Source organism: Chinchilla lanigera, unplaced genomic scaffold (genome assembly GCF_000276665.1).
Source record: "Chinchilla lanigera isolate Chin_1 unplaced genomic scaffold, ChiLan1.0 scaffold00034, whole genome shotgun sequence".
Lineage (NCBI taxonomy): Eukaryota > Metazoa > Chordata > Mammalia > Rodentia > Chinchillidae > Chinchilla > Chinchilla lanigera.
The window spans coordinates 12,904,829-12,930,362 of record NW_004955435.1 but is presented as its reverse complement, the minus strand read 5'-3'; the positions used below and the strand labels follow the sequence as shown (position 1 = coordinate 12,930,362).

Below are 25,534 nucleotides of genomic sequence, written 5' to 3'. Positions count from 1 at the left end.
CCGCCGACTGGAAGGCGGCGGCTGCGCTCGGTGGGCTCCGGCAGGCGCGGCGGTCGAGGCGGAGGAGCGGGTGAGCGCTGCGGAGCCCTGCGAGTCCCCTGGAGGCGGTGTTGCCGGGCGCGGGCCCCTGCGTAAGACGGGAGCCTTGAGAGGCCGGCCAGGGAGGCGCCGCCGGGGGAGGCCGCGACGGAGCTCCAGGACTGGCCATGGGCTGAGACACATCCTCTCCGAGCAGGTGCAGTGACCAGAGGTTCCGGGGGGAGCCCGCCCTGACAGACCCCGGAGACCATAAACCCCTTCCGGACGCGCCCTACGCAGCCCGGTGCCCCGTTGACCTTCCCTCGGCTCCTCCCGAGAGGCCCTGCTGACCCGTCTCCAAACCGCGCGCCCGCAATCCGAGTGACCCCCAACAGTCGCGGACATCCTGTGCAGCCCCCCGGGCTACACCCGTGACCCGTCTCACCTAGTAGGCCTTTGTACCACCGCTTTGCCCCAGTATTTTGAGTCCCTTGCCTGCCTGCACAGTGCCTGGCAACTACTTGGCATATCTCCCTTTTCCGTCTAACCGCTGGGACGGGGGTGGGCAATGGGGAAGCGGGAAGTGGGAGTGGCGAGCCTTCCCTCCGGAGCCTCTGGTGACCACAAACCCGTCTTCTTTCCCTCAAGCCTGTAGTGAAAGCGACCCTTCTGCACCCCACCGGAAAACATGCCCGGGTGACTCCCTCCCAGAGCTTCCTTGTGGCCTTCCTCACCCTCTGTAGTGACACTATGCAATCCCAGTGTGACCTGCGAGGCCTCTGGCTCCTGCTGCTGTCCTTGTTCCTGCTCCTCTTTGAGGTGGCCAGAGCTGGCCGACCAGTAGTGAGCTGTCCTCCTGCCTGCCTGTGTGCCAGCAACATCCTCAGCTGCTCCAAACAGCAGCTGCCCAATGTGCCCCTTTCCCTACCCAGCTACACAGCGCTGCTGGACCTCAGCCACAACAACCTGAGCCGCCTGCGGGCTGAGTGGACCCCCACGCGCCTGACCCACCTGCATTCCCTGCTGCTGAGCCACAACCACCTGAATTTCATCTCCTCTGAGGCCTTTTCCCCAGTGCCCAACCTGCGCTACCTGGACCTGTCCTCCAACCAGCTGCGAACGCTGGACGAGTTCCTGTTCAGTGAACTGCAAGCCCTGGAGGTGCTGCTGCTCTACAATAACCATATCATGGCAGTGGACCGCTACGCCTTTGATGACATGGCCCAGCTCCAGAAACTGTACTTGAGCCAGAACCAGATCTCCCGCTTTCCTCTGGAACTGGTCAGTGAAAGAGCCAAGCTACCCAAACTAACACTCTTGGATCTGTCCTCCAACAAGCTGAAGAACTTGCCACTGAGTGACCTGCAGAAGCTGCCAGCATGGATCAAGAATGGACTGTACCTACACAACAACCCCCTGGAGTGCAACTGCAAGCTTTACCAGCTCTTTTCACACTGGCAGTACCGGCAGCTGAGCTCCGTGATGGACTTCCAGGAGGATCTGTACTGCGTGCGTTCCAAGGAGCTGCACAATGTCTTCAACCTCAGTTTCCTCAACTGCAGCGAGTACAAGGAGAGTGCCTGGGAAGCTCACCTGGGTGAGACCTTTACTATCAAGTGCGACACCAAGCAGCAGGGGATGACTAAGGTGTGGGTGACACCAAGCAATGAACGGGTGCTAGATAAGGTGGCCAATGGCACAGTGACAGTCAAGGATGGCAATCTTCATTTCAAGAAGGTGCAGGTTGAAGATGGGGGTGTGTATACCTGCTATGCTATGGGGGAGACCTTCAATGAGACACTGTCAGTGGAGTTGAAAGTGTACAACTTCACCTTGCATGGACACCATGACACCCTCAACACAGCTTATACCACCCTAGTGGGTTGTATCCTCAGTGTGGTCCTGGTCCTCATATACCTGTACCTCACCCCTTGCCGCTGCTGGTGCCGGGGTGTAGAGAAGCCTTCCAGCCATCAAGGTGACAGCCTCAGCTCTTCCATGCTTAGTACCACACCCAACCATGATCCTATGGCTGGTGGGGACAAAGATGATGGTTTTGACCGGCGGGTGGCCTTCCTGGAACCTGCTGGACCTGGGCAGGGTCAGAACGGCAAGCTCAAGCCAGGTAACACCCTGCCAGTGCCCGAAGCAACAGGCAAGGGCCAACGAAGGATGTCAGATCCAGAATCTGTCAGCTCGGTCTTCTCTGATACACCCATTGTGGTGTGAGCAGGATAGGTTGATGGGGAGATTCTGCCCCAGGAGAGGCGATGCACCCCTGAAGGATGTGAGGGGATGGAAGAGAGGGCTGGCTGCCCGAGGGAGTGGGTTCCTCCTGACCTCCAGGGAATTGGTCATGGGCACAACAGCAGGCAAGATCCCACTGAGGGTGTGGCTGCCTCGAGTTTCAAATATGGATATATTAATCCTCAGGCAAATGCTACACCCCTACCCAAGCCCTGGCAATTCTCAGTGTAGTAGAGGAGGAGGAGCATGTCTGAGCTGGATGAAAATGAGGAAGGGGTAAAGGGAAGAGCAGATTCCCTAAACTTTTTTGAGGTCATCCTTAGCTCCTTAAAGGAAAATCATATGAAAACAATTTTTTTTTTGTCTCTGCCCACCCACACCTGTGAAGTTGTGTGTTGGGAGAGCCTCCACAGGAGCGGTGTTGAGAAAACTGCAGTCTCTTCTTGGGCCAGGAAGTCACACTTCATAGCTGGGGAATGGAAAATCTTTGGAAAATAAGGCCTTGATCAGTAATGCTCCCCAAAAGTTGCTGTGAGACTTCCCACTACAGCCTCTTTGCCAATGAGCCCTGGGTAGATGGACCTTAGTGGGAGCCTGGCCTGTTGCCTGTTATGGCAGCATGTGGGATGTATCTGTGCCTTGTACTGGGACCAGTAGCACAGTTATAGCATAAATTAAGAGGTCCCCATCACAGAATAGCTGCTAGCACAAACCTTGTGGATCGGGGGGTGAACTCCAGATAGGCTAATTCCCTGGTTGGGGAAACTCTTGGTTAATATTGGAGTCCCAGCATCTGTGTGTCAGACCAGAATGGGTTGCTGAAGGCAGAACTTCAGTGGATACCTGCTGTACATGTAGTGTGTCGGCCCACTCCCACCAGAAGGATGAGGTGAAATCAGCTTCTGGGATGTAGCAGCCAACTGAACCTACCTGATTTTCAGTGTATGCCATCTCTTCAGTCTCCTTATCAAGCTAAGGGGGATTCTGAGTTTTCCTTAATACACTGCTCTTCAAAAAGAAGACTTTAGGAAGGTCTGGCCCCAGCTCAGTTAGACGGGTGTGGAGATTGAGGGAACCCAATAGGTACCTCTTCTATGTTGACAAGGCTGCCTCGCGCCTCCCTCGGAGATCTCACTCTTGCTGCAAAGCCAAAGCCTGGGATTTAGTCATCTGAAGGGTTAGAATTGGGTGGTCTCTGTTTCAGAATGGCAGTTTGAAGTGCAGCATAGAGTTATACCCTCTCCATAAAGCTCAAGGCAATCCTGTAGCAGAGGCAATCAATGGCGCTACACTTTCAGGTGGAAAGTCCCGCCGCTCCATCCCTCAGCCTGAGGTCCGTGCATTTGTGGTTGTTAGGCCAGAGGAACATAAGAACGTTAGTTTCCAGCCAGAATTTCAGAGCAATTTGGGTATGAAGATGACTGATCCCTTTAACTTCTCCCTTTAACCATGGTACATGCCTGGGCGGTGGTAGCTGTGAGCTTTGGCAGGGGCATGCGCAGGGCAAAGTTGAAAATGTTCTTTGATGTTGGTCTTTTTTAGTGTCTCTTCTCCTCCTATGTTTCCTGTCTCTTGAAAGCTCTCCGGGTCCTCTAGTTTTCTGATCTTCCTTTTAGGTTCTAAGAGGTGTTATTTTCCTATGGGTGAGGACTGCTTGCTAGGAGGGCCTGACCGTTAAGCTGCCTGTTAAGACTGGGGAAGGGGCTTGGAAGTCAACATCTTGTCTGTCCCTGGGATCTCAAGGCTGCTGTCCATCTTTTACTAGTCACCTAGTTTTGTCAAGGGAGAGGTGCAGCGATTTCCCTCAAGTAGTTGCATGCTCATAGGTATGCATGCTCCTAAGTATGCATGCACACCAGCGCCTTGACCTCCACCAGGACAATGGATCTGTAGTCCCCACTAACGCCACTTCCGGTCTCTCGCTTTGTGCACAACTTCATGCCATTTTCTTGTGCTGTAGGAGAGACAGTGACCATGCCAGGTGTCTCAGATACACAAACTGTTGTACTTTAATTTCTGAACTGCCTGAACCTTCACATCTCTATGACTCTGAATCACTTCTCTGGAAAAGCTGGAGTTAGAGGGACCATGGGTTGAAGATCTTGGGAGAAGGGGTCGTGAGGCCCTAGGTAGTTCTTCAGACTCCTGAGAAACCTTCCTTAAGAACTACATGCACAAGATACGAAGAACTAGGGCAATGAAGGACCCAGAAGGAAACTAGCAGGGGCCAAGCAGCTGAGTTGTTCTTCTTGACATTAACTGTCCTAATAAGACAAAAGTAGGAGGAAAACATTTTCTGGCTATACCCCAGAGACTTACGAGGACTTTGTTACCAGAGCAATAGGCACCAGGATGCCCTCCTCAGACTTAGTAAGAAACATAGGAAAATATTTTTTCATGCTGCAATTTTCCCTCTTGGTACTTACCACCCAGGGCTCTGAAACTCTTTTAAAGTAAAAGTCAAATGAAGCAAGCCTCTGGGGCATTCTAGCTGAGCCCCTTGGGACTCAGAGGGCCATTTTCTTCCTGAGTCCTACCTTGCAGCTCTAAGTCTCCCTACTGTATCCACTAGTTTAGATACCTCGAAGATGTGCCTGGCTGCCCCACTAAGTGGTTTAACTGCTTAGCTTCTTCCCGTGGTTTCAGTTGATAAAACCTAAACCTAAAGGTAGCTTTCTACCTGGGGGGTTGAATACTCACCAGAAGCAAGCAACTCATCAAGTTCTGTAGAACCTAAGTAGAAAACTGTCAGGTGTGGTTAAAGACACCTCCTCCCCTCACCCTACCCTGCACCCATAAGCCAGACATATCTCCCAGGAAGCAGGTGTCCTTGGAGACAGAATATGACAGGGCTCTATAATCTGTCCATGTAATTATTTGTGATCGTTTCTTCTTTGCCTGTATTTATTAGGCCTCTGGGAAGGGGCCAGGGGAGGGTACATCTCAGCTGGGGAGAGCAAAGTCAACTGATTCCAGTTTTGTGTGTGTTCTTACCTCTGTATGTCTTCCTGTGTCCAGGACCCTGTCCCTCCCACTTGTGTATACCCAGGCTGGCAAATCTCAGAGCCCCTGGGCTCTGAAAACTAGATAATGACCATTAAACCTGGCTTGAGTCTCTGTTCTGGCATGGTCTGTGGCTGGTTTATTTCTTTTCAGCCTGTTGGGGGGAGTTTACTGTACCTCATAAGGGTGCAGCTTGTCTAGGGAGAATCTTTAAATGCCACTATAAGGACATGGGTAAAATCCACATCTAAGCGGTAAGATATACTAGGAGTCAGGAAACTTTTTGGTCAGAAGTCAGATAGTAAATACTTTAGGCTTTGTAGGCCACACGGTCTGTTACACCTCAGCTGTGCTGCTATAGCCTGATAGTGCTCACAGGCAGTACATGAATGAATGATTGTGGTTCTATTCCAACCTGTTAGTCCATTTTTTTGTTGCTGTAATGAAATACTTCAGGCTAAGTATTTTATAAAAAGGTTTACTTAACTCACGGCTTTGAAGGATAAAAGTCCAAGATCTGGTGGCCCCATCTGGTTGACCTCTAGTGAGGGCCTTAGGGTCATGGCATCACAGTGGTGGGAACAGATGGAAGAGATCACATGGTGAGACAGGTAGACAGCTTCAGGGGTCAGGCTTCTTTTTATAACAACTTGCTCTTGTGGGAACTAAGCAGGGTCCCATCCAAACTACATTAATCTCTCCCAAAAGTGATGCTAAGTCCCACCTCTTAAAGATTCCGTGTCTCAAAACAACCACAGTAGAAACGGAGCTTCCAGTACATGAACCTTTGGGGTACAAATTCAAACAACAACCAAACCATAGTATATAATAAAACTTTATTTATGGACTTTGAAATTTGAATTATATACAATTTCAATATGTCTTTTTTCTTTTCTTTTCTTGGAGGCAGGGTTTCACTATGCAGTTTAGGCTGGCTTTGAACTCACTTTATAGCCCAGGCTGGCCTCAAACTTGCAGCAGTCCTCCTGCCTCAGCCTCATGAGTGCTGGGATTATAGGCACGTGCCATCACGCTGGGCTCAGTATGTCTTTTAAGGGTTTCTTTGGCAACCATTTAAAAATGTAAAAATTATTAGTAGATCACAGACCACACAAATCCAGGCAGTGGGCTGGTTTGACTATTGGGCCATAGTTTCCCAGTCTCTGAGACAGATTCTCAAATATTACTGAGGCTTTAGCCATCAAGAGTTTAAAAATCCCATGACCTGGGCTAAGGCTCAAAGATAACAAAGGTTTCCTGGGTCTGCTGGTGGGGGGCTGACTCCTGATCTTACTAGTGGTGCTATGGGGAAGTGGTTGGAATGGGTTTTAAAAAAGTGGGAAATCGTTCACTCACGTGTAACTTTATTGCCAGTATATCTTCATGTTGCAAATGGTAGCCATCTTAAGGCTAAAAGTATATTCATTTAATGCACAAATTAATATGGATTGATAATTTAGTGTGTTCTAGGCATTGTGGGCAATGAGAAAATGTAATCTTCAGTTTTTGGGTATAGAGATAGCCTACCAGAAACTGGAATGGATTCTAAACTCTGATCAGCCAAATTCTTTGGCTACTCTCTTGGTACTTCCAGAAGGGGATTGTCATGGTAGGTCCCAAAGGGACAGAGAACATGTTATAAGAGAAAAAAAAGAAATTATAACTACCTGATTTCTTACATTTATAAAATTTCTTTTTTTTTTTTTTTTTTGGTTTTTCTCCGGTACCGGGAACCGAACTCACGACCTTGTGCTTGCCAGGCAGGCACTTTGCCGCTGAGCTAAATCCCCAGCCCCCTAAAATTTCAGCCAGAAGGCAGATCCCAGTCTGTGTGTATGCATGTAGGCTTGCATGTGTGTGTGGTCCTGGAGATTAAATCCAGTCTCACATGTTAGAGCAAGCACTACCTACATCCCCAGCCCTTTTTATATCATTTTAAAATTTTGGTACGGGATCTCACTAAGTTGCCCATGCTGGCTTCGAACTTGCAATCCTCTAGCCTCATCCTCCCGAGCAGATGGTATGATAGGCATGCACTACCACACTGACTGGAAGATAAATCTTTTTCACTTCACAAGGAACAGTTGAGCTGGTGAGGGATAGAGACCTTACAAGCAGTCACATCAGACAGATCAACCTTGGTAATCAGTAGTATAATGATGGATTTTCATGTACGAGCACTCCCATGGTCCATGTTTACAGTTTTTTGTCTTTGCAAACTTTTTGCTATGGCTGACAGTTTGGCCTAGAGGATGAAGCTGGTAAAAAGAACAGACAAGGTCAGGCGCATTCAGGTGGCATGGCCAGAGACTGGTAAAGAGAACAGACTGAGAAAGACTATTCTCTCCTTTGTCTTGGCCTTTGCCATGCCCCGTCTCTGAGCCTACGAGGGTTGGTTTTGTCTTATTTTGTTCTTTGCAGTATTGTGAGTTGAACTTAGGACTTTCACACTGATCTACATCTCCATCCCATTGATTATTTTTATTTTTGGATACAAGGTCTCCCTGAGTTGCGAAATTGCCTAGGCTGGGGTTGAACTTGCAAGCCTCCTAATTCATCCTCCCGGAGTTCTGCATTATAGGCCTGTGCCACCAGGCCTGTCTTAAGCCTAAATTTTGATACTTTTTTCTCCATTATCCCAAGGAAGTCCATAGCTATATTGCTTCAACTCTTCTACCCTCCCCACCCCAAAGTCACAAGAAGTTCCTAGATCTTGGCCAAGATGTGCGATTGTGTATGTCATGGCTTGCAGCACTTTCATTCCCCCGCTTAAGTAGCACTTCAGGGGGTGGAGGAAGCTAATGTGACAATTGCCTTTTAGAACAGAAAATGAGGGCTCAGAGCATGGCCTAGCCCGTTTCTTTCACCTGGTCTCTCAATTCCTCTCCTTTCTGTATTGTACGCTTATATTGTAGTACAAACATGTCACTTTCCCCACCCACAGAGCAGGAAAGGCTCAGGCTCCTTCAGTAGGACAGTTGGCTTTTCTGGGAAGGCCATAGTACTTCTATCATGGATGCTGCTGCTCCTAGGGCTTGTGAGAGGAAGGCCAAAGCAGCTGTCAATCAAGCTTTTCATCAGGTATATATACTGACAAGTGGAAAATATCAAATGGTGAAGATACTTAAGATACATCCGGAGGCCTTCCCAGTCAGCCGAGTTATTGTCCCCCCAAGCAAAGAGGGCGCAGAAGAACGGCCTGAGAACCATCCTTCAGTGAGCCAGGACATGCAGCCCTGCAGTGGGACCTCTGGGTGCCCTTTGGCACTGGCATACATAAAGTGAGTCATGGCCCCCAAGCTGGGGATGTGTGCATGTGTATGTGTATGTGCATGGTGCCCACACAGGTTGAGAGACTAGAGTTGGATGCTACTTGCTGCCGCTTTTCTCTCACCTCCCACTTCTCCCTTGGCTGGTCATAATTTGCTTTTGATGTGGGACTAAGCAGAATTTAGGCTGTAGGCATACTTAGGTTGTGAGGTAACTAGGAATATACTTTCAAGATAGCAGTGCTACAGGCTACTCAGGTATACTCACTAAGACAGAGTTGACTCCTCAGATACCACAGAACAGCTTGAAATGTTTCCTTAGTCTGCTTCCAAAAGAGGTTAAAAACTCATCTGGGAAATTCTGACAATAGCAGATGGATTAAAAGTGGACTGTTAGCTGGGTGTGGTGGCACACATCTGTAAGCCCAGCACTCAGGAGGCTGAGGCAGGAGGACTGCTGTGAGTTCGAGGCCAGCCTGGGCTACAAAGTGAGCTCAAGGCCAGCCTGAACTGCATAGCGAGACCCTGTCTCAAAAAGACAAAACAAAAACTGTTACTCAGAGACTGCCTTGGTGACAAGCCAAGCCTTCAGGGTGGGCTAGGAGGGAAAGTAGTATTCACCGGAAGTAATTTTGTCTGCATTAGGTGCAGCCCAGTACTGAGACTACTGCCACCCACCTTCCAGGACATATCTAGGGCACTATTCTCCCACCTTTCAGCGTATGCCTCCTTTGTGCCCCTGGCTGTGAGAATGGCTGAGATGATGTGCACAATTCCTGATCAATATTTAATTCCTGGATCCCAGGACAGGAAAAAAAAAAACACAAGATGAAAAACAAATATTCAAACCACTATGCTGCTGTAGCTCCTGCTTCTCTGCATTCATTCCAGGCAGACTGCTGCCTGTTCTCAGAAGTTGGAATGGAAAGTATCCTCCTTCCTCTAATTTCAAATTTAAACAGACCTTCACGGCATGCGAGAGTGTGTGTGTGTGTGTGTGTGTAAATTTCAATAAAGCATTTGGAGAAGGAAGAGGAGACTGTGATCCTACTCGAAGAACCTGACACAAGGAAGGGAAACCAAGCTGTGCACCTCTGGAAGCCAGAAGCCATGTCCTTCAGTTTTGCCTCGCCAGAGCTTGGCGTGAAGGCATGAGGCTACGGAGGAAAACCAGAGGGTGAGGATGACAATATGGTGTTTTCTATTATTGCTCCTCACTTCCTGACTTATGTACCCCGCTTCCCTAAGAAGGACAAAATTAGGGCGAGGATATTTAGCGAGACCTGTACCAGCAGCTCCAGTCTAAGATCAACTCTGGCTAGACCTGGAGGGCACTGTTCTGACTCCATCATTAGTAATTAGCCCCATGACTTGAAAACACTAGGTAGGCAGCAGTTAGGGCAAACCTCACTGGTCATGGCCTTGGTGGCATTTCTGGCAGGAATGCCTAAGAACTGACCTTGCATCTTGAAGTAAGAAATGTGTCTCTTGGGTCCCGCAAGCATCATTATCCCTAAGTGTCTACTGCCTCCCTAGGAAACACAAAGCTCAGAGCCAGGTTCAGTGAGAGAGAAAAGGACAAGAACACAGTAATACCAGCTGTTTCCATATGTTTAATGCTTTGAACTGACTCCTGCTAACATGTGTCCTGTCATCTAACTCTGAACATCCTTGTGAGGTAGGTCAAGTAACAAGTGGTTTGCCTGTGGGCACACCAGGGGTGGGGACTGAGTAAACTGATACAGCAGTTTTCCCAACTTTCAGGCTAGTGTGTCTTGTATGTCATGACACACAGGCTATTTATGCCAACCAGACACAGGGGCATTAGGGACACTAAACCAGAAGCCTCCCTGCTCCCTGAGCTTGCAGAGAGGCACTGGGAAAGCTGAGGTTGGGGCATCGGGACCCAGGGTGCCCCCTGGAGGCCACAGTAGGTAAACAGAAGGAAAGTCCGGAGTACTAGAGGTTCCAGGTCATCAGCCGCCACTGCCACCACCAGTCTCAAGTGAACATACTGTATTCCCTACATCTCTCAACCTCTGCAGGGGCTCAGGCCTTACTAGTCTGTGAAGGGGACTCAGTACTTGCTCCCAGAAAAAGCCTCAAAGGATGGCTAGGCCACAAGACACCTGACTCCCGCCTCTCCTACAGTGCCTCCCCGTTGTGTCACACTCTGCAGCCCAGGGAGAGGGGGAAAGTGAGGGCTGGCTGACTCAGCCTGCAAGTGCTTTGAGATCTGGAGCTGAAAGGCCCCAGCACCATTCAGCTAATGATTATTATTAACTCTGAACAGGCCTTGGCACAGCAGCTGGCTGGCTCAGGGAGGATGCCTGGATCTCCCACAGTGAGGCTGGAAAAACAAGACCCACAGCAGCCATGCATGGGGGTGCCAGGATGCGAAAAGTGAGAAAGAAGGGACAGGCCAGCACTGGGGAGTGGGGAAGGGCAGTCTGCTGTGGGCGGTGGAAGAGGAGATACAGGCTGGCAATGACAACAGCCTATCTCAAATGCAGCTGACAGCCAAGGAGGTGAGGCTGGACGTCTTCCTCCGACACAGAGCTCCTGCCGTTCAACACCAGCCCCAGCCCTGACAGGGCTCCAAGGAAGGGGTAAGAAAGGGGCTTGTGAGGGGTACCCAAACCCAGAACAGCAATCCCATCACCGTTTGGATTTGGATACAAAGCCATCTATGTTGCTAATGTCCTCAAGGTTGAGTGTGAATATAATCAAACTTGGAACACAATCAAATGTGGAATCAGGACTTACGGAGCCTGATATGGAAATCTGTGCAAATGACAGGCTTTTTTTTAAAAATCTGAGCACCCTGGTTTTTTTTTTTTCTTTTTCTTTTTTTTTTTAAAGCAGCTTTCCCTTGTCAGAGAAGAAGGGCAAAAGGGTAGCCATTTTGCTTCTCCCTTGAGAAGGAAGGAAGTCTTCTGCCTGGGTGAGGAGCCCAGCCAGTACCCAGACATTAGGCCATACAGAGCAGAGGGGGAGGGGGAGAGGAGGATGGAGCACACAGCCGGGAGGCATATGTTGTGGGCAGCCACCGAGAGCCCAGCTGGAGGAAGAGTGCCCTGGCACTGAGGTCTAATGGTTGTCCAGCTGCTGCCCCAGGATGTGAGGACAGGTGGTGATGGAGGGAGAAATGGAAAGATGGGAGGGGAGGGAAGTTCCCCCACAATCTGGCCTAGCAGAAAAAGAGGCTCCTGCTGGTGACCTATTCCCTATACTGAAGTCAGACTGGGCTAAGCAGACCACCTAAGCCCTGGTCTCTGCCCTGTGCCCCTGCCCTCCAGGCCCACTGGTCAGAGAGGCGACAGATGGGTCCCTTCCTCCTGCAGAATATAAATGATTACCCTTCCTCCCAGGGCTGGGAATAGACATCAGATGGCACAGCCCACGCAAACTGCCGGCTGTCAGCACGCCTGCCTGCCCGCCCGCCCACCAACCCCCGCACCACCTGGGAGGAGGCAACACCTCAGGCAGGCTCAGGCTTTCCGGCATTGCCTGCTGCTCAGAGCAGGCTGATGAACCTTACCAGGCCCTCTCGCCCTGTGTAGAGCCCCAGCACTGGCTATGATTAGGGGAGAAATGGAATCTCTAGATCAAAGTGACCCTAGGTGAGCATCTCCTCCATGCAACCCAGTAACTACTGGTTCTAACTTTATATCATGTTGAGTAGTATGGGGAGGAAAGAGGACAATCACCCTCTGCACATCCTATAGATGCTCAGTATCTAGAGAGCTCCTGGAAGATGCCATCTCACCCAAGAGAAATACAGTGAGGTCCGCTGTGAATCCTTCCGCCCTCACAGTCCTCATTCCTATGCTACTGAATCACACCAACCTGCTTGCTTCTGAGTCACCTGGAGAGGAAGCCCTGAAGCTTCAGAAGGCCTGGGACACTGAAGATACTGACATCAAAGAAGGCCTCTCCCGGCTCACAGGAAATGGAGTGCTAGCCCCCAATCCCAGGCCTCCCAGTTTCCAGTGGGTTGTATCTCTACAGAAAGCCAGTTGTCTCCAATCCTTCCTTGATCTATGGAGCTCTCACTGCCCTGAATGAGCTAGACCACAGCTTACCAATCTGACATCCAGCCCTTACCACTGAAGGCAGTCTGGGGAACTACTTTCAGTTACAACAAGGAAAGTTTTCTGCAGGGAAGAGAGCCCAGCCCTCATTTGCAAGCTGGCCAAACCAAGCCATCTCTTAGGTCGAAGAGCTGACAGATGACAACTAAGGAAAGCTTAGATGAAAGGGACAGAAAGGGAACCAAGGAGATTTTGTTCTCCCTGGATCAGAAGAACCCTACCCACTTCCTTGATCCTTATTTCATTCTAAAAGCATCAGAATAGCTCCATGAAGCTATGTGCTAAGGTGAGACCCTGAGCCCTAAGAAGAGCAAAACATGAGATGCCCAAGACTACTTTGCCCTGAGAATGGATGTCGGGGAAGGAGCACGCCCAGGTTATGCAGGCCAGGTCCTGCGGTGGGCTAAAGGAGATTCTTAGCTGAGCTAAGGATCCTATAAGAAGCTAATAATTTAAACTAAGCTAAGCACTGGCTAAGCCAATGCCCTTCACACCTTCACAAATTTTAAAGTGACTTTAGTGCCTTTACTGTCTTAGAGTCCAGGAGACATTCCCCTGGGCCTCTTTTTTCAACAGTGCCAGATCCTTTGTGCCCTGGTCCAGGAGCCAAATCAACAAGCTTTCTGAAGGGCTACAAGGGCAGACGTCTTTCTCAAGGGGGTAAAAGGAGAATGAATATGAAAGTTATATCCTGAGGCTGCCAAGTGGTCCACATAGGACGGAGTGAGCTGGGAGAGGGTTCAGTGACATCAGCTTTGGTGAAATACACCAAATATTAGAGATGAAAGGGACCTAGAGATGGTTTAGAAACATTTGCTTCACCGATGAAGAAACTGAGGTCCTGCGATGCAGAATTTACCTAAGGTTGTACAATAACCTAAGAGGACCACAAGCAAGACCCACTGGTTTTCTCCACTACATCCCATTGCTTTCTCAAAAGGGACTCAAGTATCTGTGTCTTTCATTCATAACTTGCACAAACCCAACTCTTCATCAGGCAAACAGGAAACCACCACCACCACCACCACCACCACCACCCAATACTTCTGTCTCTCATCAAGAGTGGAGGCTTCAGGCTGAAGTTCTCTATCACCTTCCACTTGTACCCAGTACACTTCCCCATTTTTGCCTACTGAATCATCGCTCAATAATATATGCTTGGATTTCTGCAGCCCCTGGCCCAATTATAAATTACAAAAATCCAACAACTTCTAAAGTAGGTCCCTTGAAGTTCACCAAGGAGCCACTGAAGTTCAAGGCAAGTATCCCTCCTGAATCCTGTTCGGAGGCACTCACATTTCCATTTTCTTCCTTGGCAAGTAGGATCTGGAAATCTGGTGCATGATCACCAGGGCTGGGTAGAGGGGCAGTGCCAGGCACAGGTACCAGGCTGCACCTTTGATCTGGGCCTGGAACCACACGGAGTACATTCCCAGGAGCACTGTTACTGTCGCCATCAGGTAGACCACCAGTCCACATGTCAGATGGTAGAGCTTCAGGCGAGCCACCCTTGAGACCCTGGCTGCCCGGGGGAAGAGGAGGCAGAGCCCACACAGTGCCTGGACACCAGTGGCCAGCAGCGTCAGAATTCCTAGCCAGCTGTGCCAGGATGCCAGATGCGGCAGCTCACTGCGGATCTTGCTGGAGATGATGAAGCCCAGGCCTAGGGCAGCACAGAGGATGGTCAGGGTCTGCCCTGCCCAGTGGAGCCGAATCCAGGCCTTTCGGGAGCAGAAGAGGAATGGGGAGTGCTCAGGCGAGAAGATTAGGATGGCCTCAGCCATGCAGAGGCAGAACTGTGAATACAGAAGAGGGCCAGTGAGCCGTAGATCTGGTTTAGAGGCTTGAGGGAAAAGGAGGTGACCTCACATATCCAAACGGAGGACAAAGGGTGGAGGCTAACGGACTTCCGCCAAGACCTCCTGCTTCATAGGTCAGCACTCGAGTAACTGGGAACTGGTACTTGAATGTAAGTCTCATCATTCCAGCTGACATTTGCCTTCCCATTTCTGGGCCAGCCAAACAACAAATGTTAAAGTTTTTCCTGAACTTTGGGGGCAAGGACAGTGATGACGATAATATGCCTTCCACTTCCTCTTTTCAGGCCCCAGTGACGTAATCTCTCCCATGCCCTCTCATCTTCTTAAACACCTGACACTTCACCCAGGGCCCAGCCCTGCATGCTTCCCAGTCCCATAGGCTATGGGGAGAGAGGAAGCCCTGCCTGCTCCCCGTCTCTGAATCTTAGGCTGAGCCTTCTGAAAGTTGGCTGCTTCCCCACGGGTGGTGCTAAGCATATCCAAATCAGTTGCAGATAGAAGCTCAAACTCACCGCCAAGGCCATGAATACTGGATGCCAGGAGAAAAGACCTAAGAATCAAAGAGACTAGGCTGATGGCTGAGCACCACTGTTTCTGGGCCCCTCCCCCGACACCCCGTGGCTAGGTGGCGCCCAAAGATTCTGGCCACAGTGGAAAGGTCAGCATTCCATTCCCAAACCTACTCAGGAACTCAGGGCAAAGTGGAGTGGCACGGGACCTTAGGGTGAACAACCACAAAGGGCTCCCAGCAAATACAGGCCAGCGTGGCCGGGGTCCCCATCTGGCCCCTCTCGGCTGTCAGCCCAGGGCTACAGTAGACCTCCCTCCCTCTCCTTGTATCCTTCAGGAGCCCTGCTTACAAGGAAGTGTCAGTTGGATCTGTTCAATCCTCTGCCTTCCCCCACCCCCAGCACCCACAGCCCCACTCTATCTGGACTCCCCGGGCCCCGCCCACCAGGCCCTAACAACCTGTCCGCGGCCCGACCCCCAACTCTTCCGGGTCCCGCCCCCCTCCACCGCTCCGAGAGCTGCCCCTCAAGCACCTTGGCTCCGCCCCCTTCCATGCCCCGCCCCGCACACTCACTGGTTCCTGGCCGGGACAGCGCAATCAGAAAGATGGTGAAGCCCAAAGCTACCAGGTGCGCCAAGATCCCACTGCCTCTCCGCAGCCAGCGGGTCAGTCTAGGCTCCCTCGCTTGAACGGGAACCAGACCTACCTCCAGGGGCTGCATGGCCGTGCAGAACCAGCCCGCACAGTCCAGCTGCCGGAGGCGTCTTCCGGGTTTGCTATGGCAGAGGCTGCGGCGGCTGCAGGAGAGGCTCCTCCCCGGGGATGCCACCAGCAATGCGGCGGAGGCGCTCACAGCGCCCCCTGGGGGATGGGGGCGAGCCTCTGGGGCCGCTCCCAGGAGACTGGACCTGACGACTACCAGCCCAGTACATTTGTATCTTTGTGCCTATAAGCGCTGTACGTTAAGCAGCCAATGGATATTACATCTGTGGCAACTGATTTCAGTGAATCCTCAAATCACGCACTTGATATGCTGACCTGAGCGTGAAACGTTTTTAGCCGCCTTCCTAAGTACTGGGATTTCCTTAGCTGCTCTCTCCTGCCATCTGTTCTGGCTTAAAACCTGGTGAATTCAGGCTTGAGGGTGAGGAGAGAGGTGCTACTTTCATCCTCCACCTGGAGTTGTCCCCAGCTGAGATCTGCGGAAGACCTAGGGCACGCCCAGCCTTGCTGCCTCCCCAGCAGCTGTTCAGGCCCCCAGGAGCAAGGTGATCCTGAGGAACCAGGGCCTCCCACACTCTGTTTTGCAAGTGACCTCTCTTTTTCTGCCTACACACAGGTGTGGTCTGGCCCAAGGAGCCCTGCCCTGTCCTTAAGGGCAAACCACCGGCCAAGAGGAGACTAAATAGACTCGAGCATTAATCCTATTTTTTTTTTTTAAGTCCTGGGAATAGAACTCAGGGCCTCGCACTTGCCAGGAAGGTGCTGCATCCCCTGCCCTCTAGCATTATTCCTGAGAAGTTTCCAACTCATCCGAAGCTCCGTGTGGCTGAAAACAGGATACTAGTAAAAGATAGGAAGGGCGGGAACGACCAGAGAAACAAGCAATAATATGGAGCAGGATGGAGGTGGAGTTGCTGGAAGAACAAGGTTAGGAGGACCTCCCACAGACTCTTAGGGCACAGACCCTGAAGTGGAGAGCCGGAAGTGTGGCTCCCCTCTCCGCCACACCTCCCTTTCCAAGGAGACCGGAGCAGTCTCTATAGAGTCACGATTTTCGGAACCTTGGTCATTCGGAGACATACATTCCTCATCATCCTACCTGAAGACTTCCCAGTGATAGGAACCCCAGACTTCCCAGTGATAGGAACCCCAAAAATATATATTTTTTTTGGCTGGGAGCTAGAGTCTGACTACCTATCATCTCAGCCTTTTGGGTGGGGTTGGGGACAATAAGGACACTCATTTTGCTACATTGGTTTTCTTCCTTTTCTGTGTTTCTGTTTTTATATTTTCTTAGCAGCAACAGAACAGGGAGACAGTCTTGAGGTATTTTAAAGAGTTTTTTTTTTCTTAAAAAAAATAATATAAAGTTATAAAAAGCGGCAGCAGCCTGGGACCCGGATCTGGAGGGGAAGAGGTGCTGGCGGCTCCGTTGCAGTGGGCAGGCACTTTCTCGTTAATGGGCTTTTGACTGTAAGAAGACAAGAGGCAAGAGACAGGGTCAGGATGGGGACCTAGCAGTCATCTTACCCAGGAACTACGCAGACTATAAGGGCTAAGCTATCGTTTTCTTCTGCTGGCCTGGTGTGCAAAACTGAGCAAGGAGAAGATGAACGCCAGCTCAAACAGGGGTAGCCCGGGTAGTGAAGCTGTAGAACACATGAGCATGCTTGTACACACGCATGCAAACACACACACATACACACGGCCAGACTCTCAACAACTGCCAGACTGTCCCGGACTATACCAAAGGAGTTGGTAAAGCCCGGCCTAAACCAGGAGAATACCACTTCCCCATCCTGTCTCTCGTAAGTCCTTCCTGACAGACATCATATAGCTAGTCCAAAGCTGGCTACTCCAGGGCTTCCATTAGAAAGGCAGATACACCTAGCTGCAGGCTTTACCAGAAGCCCTGGAGAATCAACTATCACCAGAGAACATAGAGGTGAGCAAGGCGCAAGGTTGGCACCCACGTCTCTTCCATTGTGTACCTGCCTTTCAGTGTCCTGTTGTAAGAGGAAGAACCAAGGAACAAGACCAGCCCACCTCCCCAGTTCCTCAGCCTTAGTTTAGGGACCCAGACTCCCTTTCCTTCAAGGGGTAGAGGCAGCCTTAGATCCTGGAGCAAAGCCATAGCAATTCAGAAAGTAGCCCCCTTTGATTAAAGAAAAAGCAAGGGCAGACAGAGCAACGTGCCCTGAACTCAAGGGACAGACAGGCTGTGCAGAGGGGATGCTCCCTCACTCGATGACTTCTCTCTGAAGTGCTGACCCAAGAATTTCAATTTCTTTTCTTCTCTTCCCTGCATGATCACCTGATTAACACCTCTCCAGGTCAGGTACCCACTGTTCCCTACACTCAGGTTCCTGATCCTCTCTGCCCACACTCTTTGGGGAGCCGGGCTGGTACCTTCAGTGTAGAGCACTTCTCCTCAAAGGCCAGAGCCGGGCCTGGCTTCTTGCGGCGCACAGAGCAGGCCGTGTCGGCAGGGGCACCGGCCTGACAGTGCTTGGCCTTCACTGGCCGGCAGTAAGTGGCCAGGTTTTTCCGCTTCTTGGCTGCTTCCTCCTCAGAGAGGCAGCTGGTTGGCAGGGCCTTGGCCGGGTGTCCAGCGGCTCCCCGGTTCTCCAGCTGAGAAGCCTTGACAGGTGTGGAGGGCGGATGAAGGGAACCCCGACAGTCCAGGGGCCCTGCCCGCTTCATTCTCGGTCCCACTGTCCCATTAAGGCCCATGGCTAGGGCTGTTTTAGTCTTGGCTGAGAGCCCCCGGCAGCCAGATGGTTTGCCTTTTCCAGCGGGTTCAAGGATGCAGGTCCGTTTGAAAGTGGTAGGGCCAGGGGACAACTTCCGCTTTCGAGAAGGAGCCTCCATCTCCACCCCGTCCTTGCCTTTGGATGACTTGCTGGCCTTGGAAGGTGGCAGCTTGCTGAAGGATGGGGATGGTGTGTTGGCAGGCAGTGGTGAGGTGATAGCCTGGCTGCCGCCCATGCACTCCGCCTGACTGCAGGCGGCTGCCACACTGGGGGAGCCTGCAGGGTAGCTGGGAACAAGGCTGTCCTTGTTAGGGGGTGTGGAGGCCGGGCAGGCAGGCCTAGGGGGTGGGCCTGGAAGTCGGGGGCAGCTGCCCATAGAGGATGGGCTCAGTGGGGCAGATAAGGCGGAGCTGACAAGGTGGGATGAAGGTTCAGCCGCTGGTGGGATCTTCCTGCAGCAAAAAGAGAGTCCCACAGTGACTGACAAGCAAACAAGAGGACGTCCCCAACACACAGGTTTCCCTGCCCTGCCCTGCCTAGAAATGGCCGAGAGCCCCAGAGTTGCTGCCATCTGCTGGGAGACAGTGGAAGTGAGAGTTAGGCAGAAGGCACAGGAAGAGGAAAGAAGGAACTCATACTGTATATATGAACTAGCATATAGATGACCTCATTTTAAGTCTCGGTTTGGGCATTCCCTACCCCAAGTTACTCTAAATGTACTAGAAGTGGTAAGAGAAAGACTCGAGGCTCATCCCCAGGTTATCCATTCCTGGCCCGCTCCAGGCTCTTAGGTCCCCTTCTCTACTTCATGTCACTCCCTAGCTGGGGTATTCCCGGCAAACGGCCAGTGGACACCAATGGGCACGTGTGAAGGACAAGGGGTTCTGAAGTCTGTGTTTGTGTATGCTCGGCTTAGGAAGGAAAGTTCCGGGCCCAAGAGACTCACTTCCACATGTGTGAGCTGAGGTGCCGTTCCAGCATGGAGCTGAGTGCAGAGCAGAACCGGTCCAGCCGGCGGCTAAACACATAGCATCCTGGGCTCACCAGGCGGCTCCCAAAGGTGCAGAACTGGAGGCAGAAGGAAGGGACATGGTTGGCAGTGCTTGAGGTATAGGGAGGCATCTGAACACAAGATCTGACCTCTTCTCCACACTGTGGGCCAGGAGGACTGGGCCACCCACCACCCCAGGCCCCTGTCCCAGGTCCTTACCGCCTGTGGCCGCGGGGGCCGGGTTGCATAATGGCAGTCAGGGGGGAGGTGGAGGTCGTCAGATGTCCCCTCCTCCTCACTCTCCTCGCTGGAGGCCTGGGCCCCACCCCGGGGCAGAGGGAAGGGGAACAGGCCTGGGTCCCCATCACCACCACAGGGGCTTTCATCATCCAACTCACTCTCAGAGGAGGCCCGGGACCTGGAAGGGCCAAAGGGGAGGTGAGGATGATGTGACTGGGGGGGGGGGTGTCAGGATGGGGGTGTCCCTGAACCCGCCAAGCTCGAAAGGCTGGGGCCGACACCCTGCTGGGCAATCAGAGGAAGAGGAAGGAGAAAATATAGGAGGAGATAGATAAAGCTCACAGAGTAAGAGACAGAGCCCCGGGCCACAGCTCCCAAGGGATTCTCTCCCCAGCCCCTTCACTTCCCAGGCCCTGCCTCCTCAGGGGGACAATCTGCTCCAGATTCGCCTCCTCCAGAAAATCTTCCGAGCTTAACTGCACCCAGCTCTGGTCAGCCCAGTCAACTCTCTCAACCCCCTTGTTGCACCACATATTCCTGTGAGCCTGTCTGGGAGCTGAGCCTGTTTCGTGTTTGCCCCTCGTGTTACAGGCAGAGATGCGTGTGTGTCTCCTTCGGCAAGGCAGGCTCTCCCCGGGGTCCAGCGCAGCCTCTGCACACGAAGGGGCCAGTGAATAAATACACAGTAGGACTGCCTCACCCAGGACCCTGACCCTTTCAGCTCCCCAGTGACAGGTTTTAGCTTTTTGGAAGTAGCTGGGAGAATGTTCAAATCCTGGGTGTTGGATCTGGCACGCCAGAGAGGCGGGGGCACTGGGATTTGTGTGGGCAGGAACATGGGAGCCACCTGCTTCTACACCACTGCCAGGGCCCAGGTATCCCCCCACAGTCAGGGCTGCGTGAGCACATCTTCTAGAACGCTCCCTGGGCCTGTCTCCAAGGTGTCCCTGTTGCCTTAAGACCTGAGTACCCCACTTAAAGTGGGGGCTGGATCTTCTACATACCTGGGCAGTGCACAGTATGGGTAGGTCTGCTTGGATCGAGCAGAGAAGGTGCTGCTGGGAGTAGCTGTTGCTGCCACAGCCTGGACTGAGGAGGGAAGCTCCTGGGAGGGGCGTTCGAGAGCTGGCTCTCTGCGTCCTGGGCTCTTCTCCTTGGGAGACTCCCCTTTGCGGGAGTTGGCCTTCAGCTCTGCCACTAGCACATCAAAGTCCTTGGCCCGGCCCTGGACCTCCCTGCGCTGATGCACCGAGTGGATCTAGAATAGAGCAGGGCGGAGGGATGGGGAGGGGGGTGAGCTGAGCACAGGTGAGGGGCAGTAGTGTGCTCTGCCCTGGGAAGTAGGGGTCGGGGGGTGAGTGTGTGTGTTCCTCCATGACATGAACCCTTCTTTGGGGTGGGTGAACCTAGAAGCCACTCCCAGCTTGCTGCTCCCACCTTGTGCCCACTGGGGGTTTTCTTCCTCTCCCCATCCCTGGAGTGAGCCTAGCCCCATCCCTTCAGGTGGGTCTTTAGTACCCGTAAATTCCTCTCCTCTCCCCGTGCCATGTCTGTGCTGCCCTCCCTCACCACGCACTGGGAATGGGAGTTACCTTGCAGGTCAGCAGGCGAGTACAGATCTTTTTGGTCTCTGGATTTATGACCCCACACTGCCTGTTGAGGTCGCACTCCTTCCCTAAGGGGAAAGTGGTCCCGGTGAACCTCAAGGGCATTTCTCAAAGACCCAGGAATAACTGGGACAAAGGCAGAAGAGCCTCCAGCCCTTAGGTGTGGAGCGCTCCTCTCCGGACAAACTGTTCTGGGGATCCAGGTCTCCGTCTCTGCTTGGTGTAGGACCAGCCCCAGCCCCAGCCCAGGCACTCCTTTTAGAGACTTCAAGCCCAAAGCAGGGCATCACATATCAAAAAGCAAAAGCAGCCACAGGCATTTGGGGTGCCAGGATATGTAGCCATGAGATATGAGCAAGGAGGTAATGGTCAACTCCCTAAAGGGGGGAGGGTAACTTCACCCATGCTCTCAGCCTTTGTCAGGAGATGAGGCTAGAGAACCTTTCCCGGGACAGGCATGTCAAGATGGAACGGGGTTCCCGCCGATGGCCAGGCCCAGTGCTCCCTGACTGCCAACCCACCTGGCCCAAGGACAAGGAAGCCCAAAGAAATCCCCACTCTAGCTTCCTGAACCCCAGGACTGTGACTACTCACGAGCCATCTTCCGGTGGGTTTTGGGGGGCAGCCTGGCCCCACTAGCCTCCTTCTCCAGAGGGCTGCCTTCGGCCCGATGACTGGAGCCCTCACCGGCAATTATCTCGATGCTGTCTCTGCCAGGAGGCTCCTTAGAGGGGGGAGCCATGGGCACCTTTCCAGGGGAGTCCTTGGGGAGGCCGCTCGGCTGGCTGAGGAAAGCAGAGGGTGGGGCCACCCTGATTCCATGTCCATCGGGCTTCGGGAGACTGGACATCTTCTCAAGATTCACCACAGGCACGAAAAGGCTACACGTGGAGAGACGGTATGGGCTGGGAGGTGGGGAGGCTGGGCCCGGGGCCGAGACTCTAGCCCAGAGCCATTCTCTCAGGCCCTGAAACTTGGGTGGGCTCCAGCAGGCGTGTGGAACATGGGAAAAGGGGAGTCTATACTCCCCAGAATGCCAGGAGCTACAGACGAGGCTGGCTGCTTCCTACTGGGAGCAGTACCCCTTAACCCAGGCCTCCCACGCTCACGTCAACCCCTCCCCGGGTCAGCATCAGGGACCGTCTTGGGAAGTCTCCAGCCTCTTCTTACCAGAGGTTGTCCTTCTGGGTCTTCTCAGGAGGCTGGTGGCCACGGCTCCGGGACCCCTGGCCCTTCTCCCTGGAGGAGGTTTTGGTGGAACCTGGGGTCCTACAAGCTGGGCCCTGCCCATTCACTACATGGCATTTCTGAGAGCTGGCAGGGGCTGGAGGTGGGGGTGGGGCCCGGGCATAAAGCTTGCTGAGGGGCCCATGTCTTCTTTCTGTCACCAGGAGGTGGAGAGAGTAATCGAGGTGAGTGCTGTCAACTGCCTCCTTCCCCAAACTCCTAACCTGCCCACAGACTCACATCACGGAATGAGTTTCCATAGCACAAACTGTGAATATGCTTCCTTCTCTTTTGAACCTGAGCCTTCAAGGCTCAGAATTCTAGACCAGCTTCCTGCATCCTTTAACCTCACTGGATGTGAGAAGTTTGTTCAATGAATACCCCTCCCCGCCTCAATGCTCTGATGCTGCCCCCCGGACCTTCCTATCCCCAGCACCACCCTGTATTAGCCCACATAACCTCCCAACTGACCATCCTCAGAGCACATCCTATTGTTCCCTTCCCCATATCTTCTCCCCAGGGTTCCCCTCACCACAATGTTTCTGGAAAGCTTGAGGCTTCACCACCTGGCTGCAGTGGTTACACACAACCAAATAGAAGTCATCGTGGGCTGGACAGTGCCCGAAGATGGACATGTCTGCAATGACAGAAGTCCTTATCACTGGGATTGGGGACCCGGGGTTCCCCTCTAAGGTCACTCCCACCCCACCACTCAGAAGGCACGTCACCTCCCAGCTGACATAGCGGGCTTTCTGCTGGATGCTCCCAGCTTCCAGACTTCAACCTAACCAGTACTGAAGTACAGACTTTTACGTGAGTGTTCACCAATCACCTATGATTAGAATCTCTAACAACAGCTCACGGGAGCCAGTGCAACCAGCTGACTCAGGCCTGTTAAAATGAGGACACCCCAGACAGGGTGCTTTGGCAGCCATGGAGTACAGTGGTAGAGGGGAGAGTGGTCACGTCGGCCCTGAGTCCCAGCCCTAATGTGTATTACTCCCACCTTCTTTAATGAGGGTCATGGCATCCAACTTCTTCATGTTTTTGCTACTTTCCTCCTGTTCAGCCCCTAGAGGAGAAATGCAGATCAGAAGACCCACCCTTTTCCTGGAGCCCCAGTGTCCTACCTGAGCAGGGCCTGCAGCCAAGTACCACGAAGCCCACATTCCTTGACAAACCCCTGGTGATCAGTACCACCAGGGCAACCTTTCAGTGGGTCACTCTCCAGTGCCCATTCTTCCTTCACCTGCTGCCTCTAGAAGAGCTGGCCCATTAAGAAGAATCCTGCTACCTTTCTGATGGACCCTTCACTCCAAGGGGCAGTTCAGGGTCCACTGCTGACTACTTAGATGACTGTGGTTAAATATCATCTCTTTGCTGGGGCTTACTTCCCCATTTAAAGGTGAAATAGCCCTGAAATTTTTCTATAGATGCCTCAGTCCCTTCTTGAGATTTCTCACACAGGTCTTTTCTGCTACTCTGCTACTCTAAGATTCTCTCCAGCACCCCCTCCAACTCAATTTTGCTCCACCTGAGTTACCAAAGCATTGTCAAAGTTATACCCAGCTTCTCAGGTCTTGCATTGACAGGATGGCTAAAGAAGAGAGAGACTACTGTCTTTAGACCCTTTGGCATCTTCAAAGTCTCCTTGGTCAGCTGTGTGAGCCTCTCCCCTTCCTGGGGGGCTGTTCTTGTTCGCTGGTTGCCCTTGTACCTCAATTTCTGGGTTAATGACAAAAACATCTTAGCTGTTCAAAGCAGCTTTTTCCCCATCCCCCTACCTTACTCCTTCCCCCTCCCTTCTCTTCGCCCCCTCCCTGTCCCTTGAAAAAAAAAAATCAATTCTGAGTCACCAAACCCGTCTGACTCCATTTCCGGTTCTCAATGCACCCAGACCCTGACAATGGCCTCATCCATGCCCACCAGCATGGGGCAGTCCCAGGGCGGCCCATGCTCCTACTTAGGTCTGCTCTCAGATGCCCACTAACAATATACCCCTTTCTAGGAGGGGAAGATTGTTGACAATCTTATATAATATACTGATATGAGAGGTGGTGGGTCAATCACGCAAGAGACAGGGGGCAGCTCCCACTCTTTCAAGTCTGTCAAAGGCAAGTGTGGGGAATGATGGACAGAAGGGAGCTGGCAGCCAGGAGCCTCGAAGGAGAACAAGTGTCATTTGAGACAGCTCCATGAGGTCTCCTACTCCACCTCTTCTCACTTGCAAACTTCTTTTGGGGCGTGATGCCTGCTGTCACCCCCAAAGGCCATGAGGCCAGATGCTCCCTGGGGCCCAGGAGACAAAGATCAGAAGAAGGGGCTGTAGGCCTATTCCCCACAGACACTCAGGAGCCTACAGAAGGTGGGGGTCAGGGGACAGGGCCAAGAGGCAGCGCAAGAGGCCCGGGAAAGGACGGAGGGCTAGAGAGGCATGGATGGATGGACTGAAGGAGAGAGGGAGGGTGGGAGGATGGATAGGTGGATGGATGAACTAATGCAGAGAGGGCGGGGGTCCAGCAGCACTGCGGCCAGCTGGCAAACGCCAGAAGGTGCGGGAGGTGTAGGGCAAAAGGCTAAGGAACAAGGGGGTGTGAAGGGGGGCACAGAAGTGGGGTGCGTGGGAAACACGTGGAGAGGACTGCTGCGGTTGGGAAGAGCCAGAGCAGGTGCAGGATGGGCGGAAGCTGGAGGCCAGGAGACACGGATAAAGATAAAGGCAAGTAAATACAGGGGCAGGTACTGGGCACCAGCAGAGACAGAGGTGGGCTGGGTGGGCTGCTAGCGGTGAGCCGGCGCTAGGACCCGGAGGCGCGAAGGTGGCGGAGCGGGCGGGCACTAGGACCCGGCGGGTCCTTTGTTTGGGGGGCCGGGGAGCCGGACGGCGGCTCCAGTCGGCGGCTCCCCTCAGCAGGCGGGGGCCCGGAGGGGGGGAGGGGACACAGTGATGGGGTCCCCGGACTCTAGGGTGGCTGTACTCACCGTCGGCCGCGGGCAGGTCGGCCCGCTCCACCCACGAGCTCCAGCTCTG

The 25,534-nt window shown here is 52.7% G+C and overlaps 4 protein-coding genes across 10 annotated transcripts in view; 1 reads left to right on the top strand and 3 right to left on the bottom strand.

Moving 5' to 3' along the window:
* Gpr61 (G protein-coupled receptor 61) overlaps positions 1–654 on the bottom strand; it is a 32,047-nt gene extending 31,393 nt beyond the window's left edge. Inside the window, exon 1 of the mRNA XM_005388870.2 lies at positions 464–654. The gene's annotated coding sequence lies outside the window, so the exon portion shown is untranslated. The remainder of the gene's footprint in view (positions 1–463) is intronic.
* Positions 1–12,093, top strand: Amigo1 (adhesion molecule with Ig-like domain 1; the record flags this gene model as incomplete). Of its 2 annotated transcripts, XM_005388875.2 has the most annotated exon segments (3): positions 1–235; positions 667–2,143; positions 10,831–12,093. In XM_005388875.2, coding segments are annotated over 2 exon segments (1,599 nt in total). In that variant the 3' UTR covers positions 11,055–12,093.
* LOC102030342 (cytochrome b561 domain-containing protein 1) lies at positions 11,387–16,911 on the bottom strand. Of its 3 annotated transcripts, none has more exons than XM_005388866.2 (3): positions 15,536–16,911; positions 14,964–15,001; positions 11,387–14,427 (listed from the first exon to the last, which is right to left on the bottom strand). In XM_005388866.2, the coding sequence occupies exons 1-3, from the start codon at positions 15,681–15,683 to the stop codon at positions 13,924–13,926; spliced, it is 690 nt and encodes a 229-aa protein (XP_005388923.1). In that variant the 5' UTR covers positions 15,684–16,911; the 3' UTR covers positions 11,387–13,923. The 3 variants fall into 3 exon arrangements, with proteins under 3 accessions (XP_005388923.1, XP_005388925.1, XP_005388926.1); XM_005388868.2 differs by having other exon boundaries at positions 15,669–16,911; XM_005388869.2 differs by lacking the exon at positions 15,536–16,911 and adding an exon at positions 15,312–15,522.
* A 100-nt stretch (positions 16,912–17,011) lies between these two features.
* On the bottom strand, positions 17,012–25,534 carry Atxn7l2 (ataxin 7-like 2; the record flags this gene model as incomplete). Of its 4 annotated transcripts, none has more annotated exon segments than XM_013516428.1 (12): positions 17,012–17,156; positions 18,095–18,890; positions 19,385–19,506; positions 19,649–19,847; positions 20,259–20,321; positions 20,674–20,927; positions 21,262–21,344; positions 21,871–22,157; positions 22,447–22,657; positions 23,036–23,140; positions 23,510–23,575; positions 25,486–25,534. In XM_013516428.1, coding segments are annotated over 12 exon segments (2,250 nt in total), but the record flags the coding sequence as incomplete, so codon positions are not given.